Source organism: Oryzias melastigma, linkage group LG20 (assembly GCF_002922805.2).
Source record: "Oryzias melastigma strain HK-1 linkage group LG20, ASM292280v2, whole genome shotgun sequence".
NCBI lineage: Eukaryota > Metazoa > Chordata > Actinopteri > Beloniformes > Adrianichthyidae > Oryzias > Oryzias melastigma.
Genome location: NC_050531.1, coordinates 3382583 through 3392931, shown reverse-complemented (window position 1 = coordinate 3392931; position 10349 = coordinate 3382583). Strand labels below are relative to the sequence as shown.

General features: G+C 35.1%; 1 protein-coding gene across 4 annotated transcripts in view; it reads left to right on the top strand.

The window, feature by feature from the left end:
• LOC112151416 (RNA-binding Raly-like protein) overlaps positions 1-10349 on the top strand; it is a 161394-nt gene that overhangs the window by 101117 nt on the left and 49928 nt on the right. Inside the window, exon 1 of one of the 4 annotated variants that reach the window (XM_024280362.2) lies at positions 5438-5578. The exons of the other annotated variants lie outside the window; for them this stretch is intronic. Within the exon in view, the coding sequence (XP_024136130.2) occupies positions 5542-5578 (37 nt within the window). The 5' untranslated portion in view covers positions 5438-5541. Of the gene's footprint in view, positions 1-5437; positions 5579-10349 lie in introns of those variants that run through there. 4 annotated transcript variants of the gene reach the window in all.

Genomic DNA, 10349 nt, shown 5'->3' with positions numbered 1-10349 from the left:
TTAGGGGCTCCGTAGATGTCCACCAGTTAATAATCATACATTTTTTTGGAGAAAATTTGAGAAAGAAAATTTCACAAACTGAAACACGTGTTGAGGAAGATTGCGGGTTCAATTCCCACCATCTCTGGTCATGTGTCGAAGTGTCCTTGGCCATGACAGTGGAAGTGGTTCTAGTAGAAGGTTGGAGCCAGTGTTCAGCAGTGGAGCCGCCATCAGTGTCTGTGACTGTAAAGTACTTCCGGCCTTCAAGGAAGGTAGAAAAGCGCCATATAAGTACACACCGTGTACCGCGTGTATTGTGATACTTCTCATATCCGTGGTATCATTTGCACGCCATACCACGCCGCGAGGTTTTTGGTTTAATTTCGGTTATCAAGAATATTTCTACACCACTTTTGTCATTTTCATTATTCATATTATACTCATTAAAAAACTCCAACCACTATGAGCTGAGTAATTATTAAATTGTAAAAAATAAATGATTTCTATAGTTTAATCTATTATAACTAAATGTCAAATTACTGAAGGAGCTGCAGCTTTAGATCACAATAAAACAGTCTCTTTGGATGAGTGAACAAAGCTGAATTGTTCATGTTTTTGTACTTTTTCTGCCTTATTTAATTGCATTAAACCTTAATTGTTTAAATTAGTCATGACTCAGGAGTACTTTTAAAATGCACGTGTGTTCTCTGCAGAATATACATCAATTATAGACGTATTTCCTATGTTAAAGTTTGTTGATCTTTTATTTCTGAAAAAAAGTTTATTTAGTGAGTTAAAATATTTAAATTGTGGGAGAGAAATCCAGAATACTGAAAACACTATGAACATTTTAACTGGGAGAATTCATGTTCATGCTAGAACTGGACTGTTTGAGAAAAACCTGAAAGTCTAAAAATGTATATTTTTAAGCCTTCTAACTGACTGTTTCTATCTTCCATCCACGTTTTGGCTGAAGGTGCACCACGGCTGCCGGCTGTGTGGGTCGGCGGTGGACAGCAGGTGTCTCTGCTGCACCTTCAAATGCAGCTTTGTGAGCTTTCTGTCTGCAGATGAATCCAGTTTGTCTTCAATCTTCATTTCTGTTCCATCCATATTTCAAATGTCAGCAGCAAAAACAAAGTAAAAATCCACAACAACTGACTGAAAGTTCCGGCACAGACCGGTAACATTATCTTATTTGATTCAGCCGTTTCACTAATTCCTCCTCAGAGGAGTTTCAGCCTCTCCGGCGTTGAAGATGAAATTCTAAAGAGGAGCGTTTGTCATCAGAGCAGCAGTCGGTTCAGACGATTCTTGTTCCTTTCATGGCTGGATTTGATTTATTTTCTTTTTCCTGCATGTTTGATCTATTAAACGCGTTATTATTTAAATCGCAGCACAAAAATACATTAAAGTGGATAAAAATTACACAAAATCTGCATCCTTTCTGCTTCCTTCCTTTTGTCTCCTAGCAACAGAATTCTGTTTGGTTAAAAGAGAAGAACTTCCCTTTTCTGCCCAGAGGTGGAGTTAAAATGTGCTTTGATTGCATAGATTTGGTCTGTGGAGGGGTGAAAAGATGAGACCCAGAGGAAATAGATATCAGTGAGGTATTGGTTTTTTATTTTAAATGTCTTATAATTGAAGAAAAAAAAATGATTTTTTAATTTTGTTCCTGGTTGTTTTAGCTTTTTCTTCTTTTTGAAAGGAATAAACTGATTGTGAACATTTTCTTTTCCACAGATTGTCATACAAAATAACAAATATAAATTCTCATGAAAAATACTACTTTGTATATTTTATTAAAATACATAATAAATAATAAAATGTAAGTTTTCATTTTACAGAGCCCCTAAATGGACAATTAAGTAAAAGAAAATTGAAGTATTTTTTTTTCTAAATATTAAAGTTATTTTTTTTTAAAATAGTTACTATCTGGTGAGTACCAATGAGTAACCAGAATAAAATGACCTTCAATGTAAAAAAAACGAAAAATTTTTCTTTTTTACTTTAATTTTTAGATTTATTTTTTAACTTCAAGTTTTAGGGAAAAAAAATATTTACTATCTGGTGTGCACTAATTAGTAACTACAATTTTTATTTTTTACTTCAAGTTTTAGAATAAAAAAAAAACATTTTTTTCAGATACTATCTGGTGTGCACCGGTTAGTTACCAACAAAAGTTTATTTAACTGCATTTTTAATTAAAAAGTTTTGTGTTGTTTTAGAAAAAACAATTCATGAGTACACAAGTTAGCTAGAAAAATAAAAGTATTTCATTGAAAAAAATAAAATAAAAAAATAGTAACTATCTGGTGTGCATCAGATGGTAACCAGAAAGAAAAAAAATCCTCATTTTTTTCTTTTACTTTGATCTCTTTTTAGGGGCTTTGCTCATTTCAGACAAACTCTGAAAAACAAAAGTCTTTAAAAATGTAATAATAATGTAATGATAATAGTACGTTTTATTTATATGGCGTCTGTCTGCCCACCCAATGTTTCCTTACAGGTACAAAACAAATCATAAAACTACAAAAGTGAAATGGCAGTTAAATACATCAAATAATAATATATTTTTAAAAATCAGTAGAATTATGGTTTAATTAGTGTGAAACAGTTGGTTTGAGATTTTTAGCGAACTGATCTTTACATGTATCTGTTTCACGTGTGTTTCCTCACTTTTTTGCTTGTTAGTTTTTTAATAAAGTTTTTAAGGTTATTTTTATGCACCGACTTTCTTTGTAGAAGCCGACTCCAAAGACACGACTTCAAATGAAATCTCACTTTCAAAACAGCATCCATGTCTCTCCTGATACCAGAACTTCCGTTTCTCCCAAAGGTCGTTTTTTTTCATCAGCCAACTTCAAAACACTCATCAGTAAACTCTCTGACTCAAACACCCGAGTTCATGTTCGCTCGTAGGAAGGACTCGGACTTGAATTAGTCTGAACAAATGTGAAACAGCGTCTCTGAAGTGACTAACCGTCAACTAACTTGATTTATCTCTAATAGCGGAAGATTATTTCACTTCTGGGAGGATTTCGCAATTCTCAGAATGAAGAAATTCTGAGAAACAGACACGAAATGTTTTATTGATGATCCTGATGTGGCTCCAGTAAACGACATTTGAGGAGACGGCTGAAGGAATCTACAATCAAAGACGCTCCAAAGATTTGGAATCAGGTGAACGTTTGAGATCTGAGCCACGACGCCATATAAATTACATTTATTATTATTAAATTATTATATTTTTGAAAACGTATTTGTATTTTAGGGTTGGTCCAAAATGTATGGAGCCCCTAGAGTGACATTGAAGTAAAAAAAAAAAAAAAACTGGTAATTGGCTGTTGCGCACCAGATAGCAACTTTTTTCTGAAAATTTAAATTTTTTTCTAAAAAATTGATGTTAAAAAATTTGTTTTTAAAAATTGAAGATATAAAACATTGTTTTTTGGTTACTAACTAATGCACACCAGATAGTAACTTTTTTTTTCTAAAGAACTGAAGAAAAAAAATTAGTTTTCTAAAAATTTAAGGTAGAAAACATTTTTCTCTGGTTACTAACTGGTGCACACCAGATAGAAACTATTTTTTTCAAATTCATTTCTAAAAAATTGAAGTAAAAAATTTGCGTTTTTAAAAATTAAAGGTATAAAACATTTGTATCCGGTTACAAACTGGTGAACACCGGTTAGTAACTATTTTTTTTTTTTTTTTTGCTAAAAATCAAAAATCGTTTCTTGAAAAATTCAAGTATAAAAATTTTGTTTTAAAAATTTAAAGTATAACATTTTTTTCTGGTGCACACCATATAGTAGCTGATTTATTTATTTTTTCATACATTAGTCGCGTTTCCATTAACTCTGAAATTTCGAAAAACGGAATTTCGATATTAAATTCTCCTAATGGAAACACCACAATTTCGAAAAAACTCGCCTTTTTCGAAATAAAGTTTTTGCGCTTAGAGAAGGTGGTATTTGGGCCGTATCGAAACAGTAGTTTTTCGAAGAACTGTAATGGAAACACTTTTTTCGAAGTCCATTTTTCTTTCTAATAATTGAGGTATTTTTTTTCTACAAATCTAAGTCATTTTGAAAATTGTAGGAAAAATCTTAAGGGAAGAAGTGGAGAAAAGCGGATGTTATTCTAACCGTTTTGTTGTTTGACCTCTTACGACTTAAGCTAATAGTTAAGCTAACCCTCTAAAGACAAAGTCGATTAGCTTCAATAAATTATAGGTCGTAAAAGAGTGAAGTGACCGGTATGTGGATCTGAGCCCAATTTTAGTCTGGACCCCAAAGTGAAGGACATTGGAGGCAAAAGGCTCTAAATGTATTTATTTTTACACACGACTCCATTTAAAAGTAACCCAAGTTATTTTTAGCCCAACGATTAAATATTTTAGCTAAAGAAAAAAAAAAATTGGGTTTAAATGTAACCAAAAATGCAATAAAAAGTCATTATTGCACCAAAAAGTAACTTAACAATGTATTTAACATGAATAATCCAAGAAAGAAACAATTAAGTGATTTAATATATAAACTAACATAAACTTGAAGCACCTGAGGGAGGCGCCATCATGCTCCTCCCATCTGAGCTCCTCTAGAGCCAAGAGATTTGTTGGTTTCATTCTACGAAGACAACGCAAAGATTTATGCGTCTCATTCATTTTCCCTCCACATGGATTAGAAGGGACTTTACCTGCATTGGAAATCTGTTGGATGTGACGGAAAAGATTTAGGCTTTTTTTTAACGTTTTTTAGGCTTTTTGGAGTAAGGCTAATATTTACACGTTAGCTATTTTGGCTAATTTAGTTTTTTTAATGTTTTTTAGGCTTTTTGGAGTAAGGCTAATATTTACACGTTAGCTGTTTTGGCTAATTTAGGCTTTTTTAACGTTTTTTATGCTATTTTGAAGTTTAGCTGTTTTTCAGCTACATGCTAGCTGTTTTGGCTAATTTATGCTTTTTTGTTTTGAAGGCTAATTTGGCATTTAGCTAATATTTTAGCTGGCTATCAGCTTTAGTGTTTTAGCATTTTTAGCTATCACCACTAGCATATTCCAAATTCAGCTCACAGCATTCAGCATTATCGCAGGTAATGCTATATATCTAGTTCATAATTAGATTTAAAAAAGTTACGGTTTAAAAGTTTTAACATTTTTAGATTTAGTATGTTCAATAAATGTTCATCCAGTGTGTTTTGGATTTTGGCCCCTTGTGTGATTGAGTTTGACACCCTCTATTATCAGAAAAAGTCTTCTTTGACAAACTCCTGACTTTTATTCCCTTTACTTTGGATTTGAATAATCTTGGGATGGGAGTTAATATAACGATGGAGAGTTAAATGGATAAAACTCGTTATTTCCTCCGTTCTGTCTGTGGATGAATCCCGCTCCCCCCTCCTGTCTCCACGCATGGTATGCTCCTCGCGCCTCCAATTCTCCGTCTGAGCGCCTCATTTATTTCCAGCGTCTCCGCCGCGCGCGCACAGGTCCGGACCGACCGTCCTTCCCGCCGTCTCCGCGTCTGTTCGAGCGCAAAGCTGGACCGCTACATAATGACGATGTACAAGGGGAAGCGTCGCAACCACCGCTGTGAGTCTCGGCGATGTCCGTCCGTCCGTCTGTCCGTCCGCGCGCTGCGTAAAAGACAAGTTGGATTAGAGGCGCGCGCGTCTCCGAGCGGCTGCTGCGTTCAGGATGAAGTTCTTTACCGTCAGTGGTGTTCGTGCAGCTTTGCTGTCATTTTAGGCACATCTTTGATAAATGTGGAGGACAGAACTCACCTGCTGCGCGCAGACATCATTCCATCTGCGTTCAGATCGTTCTGTGACCTCGTGCGTGATTAAAGTCAAAGTATTCTGAGCTACATTTGGATTGAACCGTAAATTGATCTGATTGTGTTTTTTTAGATTCATCCATCCTGATGACAAGCTCTAGAATCCAGTTTTAGTTCCGATATTAGGATGAAAAGACAAAAAGATTCATTTAACTCTTTTTTTCTCTTAATTTGGAAATTTAAAATAATTTTAGTGTTTCTTTAGTGTTAACGATCAGAGTTTGAAGCTGGAGAAAACAAGAAAAGGTGAAGTCAAAATCAATCTGCGGAGTAAAAGATGCGTAAAAAGCTGCTTTATAGTGTTGATGAGCTGCACCTAGACCACGCGCGTCAAAGCCAAGGCCCGGGGGCCGGAGACGGCCCTCCGGATCATTTTATTTTATTGTTATTAATGACCCGATGTTATCTTTACTTTATTTCTAACTTGTATAATTTTGACAAAATATATTTTTATGGAGAGTAATATATTGAAAGTTATTTAAGGTTTAAGTTGATTTATTCTAGAATAATATTCCTTCCTTTTTATTATTCACAATTATGTTAAAAAGTTACAATTTTAAAGTTTTAAAAATGTGCATTCTGCTAGCTTTTATGGCTATTTCGCATTTACTGAGATTTTTTTAAAACTGTTTTTGAGTTTAGCCAATATTTCCGCTACATGCTAGCTGTTTTGGCTAACGTAGGCTTTTTTTCCTCGTTTTTTGGCTGTTTTGGAGTTTGGCTAATAGTTCATGTAGGTGCTAGCTGCTTTAGCTAATTTAGACTTTTTTAAGTTTTATTTTTTGTGGCTGTTTTGGAGTTTAGCTAATATTTCAGCTCGCGCTAGATGTTTTGGCTAATTTTGTCCTTTTTTCTGCATTTGTTAGGCTATTATGGAGTTTAGCTAATATTTAAGCCACGTACTAATTGTTTTTCGCTAATTTAGGCTCTTTTGGAGTTTAGCTAATATTTAGGCTAACTGCTAGCTGTTTTGGCTGTTTAGGCTTTTTTTTGTTTGTTTTTTATTCTATTTGAAGTTTAGCTATTTTTTCCAGCTACATGCTAGCTGTTTCTGGCTAACCTAGTTTTTTTAAGGCAACTAATTTGGCATTTAGCTAATATTTTAGTTGGCTATCAGCTTCAGCTTTTTCAGCTATCAATTTCAGCATCTTCAGCTATCAGCATTAGTATTTTCCACGGCTAAATTCAGCTTACAGCATTCACTATAGCATTATTGCAGGTAATGCTATATATCTAGTTCACAAATATGTTAAAAACTTGTGGTTTTTAAGTTTTAAAAATATAGTTTTAGAGTGTTCAATAAATGTTTTTCCTGCCCGCGACCTAACGTATGTTTGGGATTTTGGCCCCCTGTGCGATTGAGTTTGACACTCCTGATCTAGACGAAATCCAAAAAATAGCGGACGGAGACGCATCCTGCTCGTCTGAAATGTGTGAGAAATCCCAGCACAGAGGGGCGAGTGTTTACAAAGAAAGCCAGGTGCTTCCAGGCAGAAGAGGGAGAGCGTGAAGAAGGAGCTCAGACTGATGAGGAGCTTGTTTAAGAGCTTGTTGTGAACTCGGCCTGACAGCTATTAGGCCAGAGCGAGTCAGTCGGAGGCTGGCAGCAGCTGCAGATACAGGAGGGGATGCTTCCCTCCGCCCCCTCCTCCTCTCCGGTTTGGCCTTTGCAGATGACAAACAGAAAACCTAATGGTCCAAAAATAACAACCCTCACAGTTATTGTTGCTTCAAGACGAGGAGGAGGATGCAGCTCCAACCTTTACGGAGACCTTTTGCAGGAAAACTGTAAATGAACGGATCAGCGGGTTGGAAGGTGATCCGAGTAAAGAGTAGAAAAAGGGAAGTGATCAGAGAAACTTCAGATTAAGTTCTGCAGCTACATAATTTACCACAGCTATGGAGCTATTTTGGGGCCATAAATATTTGAAACCCAAATAAAACAACTTGGAAAAAATAATGTTTTTTGGCCCAAAAAAAATGTAAAATATCAAAACTCAAAATTTCAGTTAAAAACTTTCAACTCTTCGTTTTTGATTTTGAATCTGAAAATTTCAGTTTCAAAACTTTACGGACGTCTGAAATTCTCAGTTTCAGTGAATACACCGGGACTGAACCCGGTTTTGATTGGTCCTTTTTTTTATCCCCGCCCCCAATGCACAACAACAGGGCTTTGAAACAGATTCAAAATAGAAAAAAAAGAGTTGAAAGTAAAAACAAAATGATTTGAGACTGAAAAAAAAAGATTTGAAATTGAAACTTTGGGTTTTTAAACCACAAAAAAATGAACATTTGAAGCTGAAAATAATTAACTGTATTTTAGAACAGCAAAAAGTTTTTGGTATTTTACATTTTTAGATTTTCTGACATTCACCAATTTGTTTTTCAAGTCGTTTTATTTGGGTTTCAAAAAGTATCGGCCCAAATTTAGCTCCATGTTGAACCTGAAATTTTGATTTCTGCTGCTACATAACTTACAACGTCCACTTCTGAGCAAAGCCCCAAAAATATGGAGCTAATCATTGGCCCATATTTTTTTAAACCAAAATAAAACAACTTGTTTTTCCAAAAAAAAATAAAATGTCTGAAACTTTTTGCTCTTCTAAAATAAAATTATTTTCAGCTTCTAGTATTCTGTTTTTTAGGTTTCAAAACTCAAAATCTCAATTTCAAAACTTGTTTTTCTGTTTTAGATCTTTTTTGACGTTCAACTCTTTTTTTTTTTTTTTTTTTTTGGAATCTGAAAATTTCTGTTTCAAAACGCCGTCGTGGTGCGTTTTGGCAGGGATAAAACGAAGGACAATCAAAACCCGGTTCAGTCCCGGTGCATTCAGTGAAACTGAGAATTTTAGACGACCGTAAAGTTTTAAGACTGACATTTTCAGATTCAAAACTGAAAAAGAAGAGTCAAAAGTGAAAAATAAAGTTTGGAAACTGAAATTTTGAAACCTTAAAAGCAGAACATTTGAAGCTGAAAATATCTCAGTTAATTTTAGAATAGTAAAACGTTTGGGACATTTTACTTTGGTTTTTACCAAGAACAAATATTTTTTTTCAAGTTGTTTTATTTAAGTTTTTAAATAACATTGGCCCTAATTTAGCTCCATACAAAAAAGCCTAAAATGTGATTATCTTTAACTCATTACATCGCCTGTTTGATCAAACTGACAAAAAATATCTGTTTTATTATTTTTAGCAAATCTCATTTGTGGTGTGAAGTTATGAGGATTTATGCATCCAAATATTTAAAAATATCTTTGCAGTGAAACTGACTGTCAAATCTAAAATCATTTATGAAATATTTTCAAATCTTTATTCATAAAACAAACGTTGACAGAGTCATTTAACCCCACAGTGATATATAGAGGATGAGGTCATTGGGATAAAAAAAGTCACAGCTGGTCATGAATCAGTCATGATCTGTGGTGCTTTTGCGGGTTTTACTCAGATTTTGCCCTCGCCGTGACAAGTCTTGGCAGCTCGATGGTGCAGTTGACACAGTCGCCTCATAATAAGACGTTTCTTCCTTCTCGCCGCTCGGCAGGACGGGTTTGTGTCGAGTTTGTTTCTCTGGGCGCCACCGCTCCTTCCAGAGTTCACTGGGATCGGTGTTTTCCTTTGAGTCTGATAGTCTTTATGTTTGAGTGGGATGGATGAGGAAAAGCCCCTTTTTTTCCCACCGTTACAGCTGAGAACAGCGCCACCTTGTGGGGTGTTTACCATCGAGAGGGTAGCATGAAAAGGGTCATCAGTCTCCACAGCTGAGCTCAACCGCATCTGAACAACAAAAGATAAAAAACTCTGACATGAAAAATAGATATGCAATTAACGCAGGTAACCTTGCAAATATCTCCCAGAATGCAGTGCGCTCTTGTGTTTTCGCCGCCTGCCTGCAGAGATTTGCATGTTTTCTGCGGGAGCGCTCCCAGCTCAGCAAACCCCCAGAGCCGAGTGTTTGTGTGGGAAACAACGTCAATCCACTTTGAAGATTATAATGCATTAGTTTCTATTTCCATACTAATTTACAAACATTCAAAGGCATCCATGATTTATTAAACTGGGCTGTCAAGGTTCCTCAAGAATTAAGTCTGTCATCAAATTAAAAGATGTTTTTCCATTGAAAAACTTGGAAAAATTGGACTGAATAGGTTCATTTGAAGCATAGTAGCAGCTACTTTTTAAATGTTTTTTGTATGTTGTTGTGTATGTGTATTTAATGCTCAAAATTTATTGATTTTTGATTGTTAGATCAACTTTGCTGTCAAGTTAAATCTACAACCACAACCAAACTTTATTTGACCTTTGACCCCAGAAAGGGGCTGCCATATTGCATTTCCCCCCAAAATGTCCCTTTTAGTAGTCTCTACAAATGTAAACTTCTTATAATCATTTAAACTTTTCACATCCAAACTCCTCAAGATTCATTTGGGAAGCTACTTGGGAAAAATGTTGTTGATTTTGTACGGCGTTAGCATAGCGAGCTAGCAAAAGTGGTGTTCCCCTGTTGCTAGCACTTTTTTTTTTTTT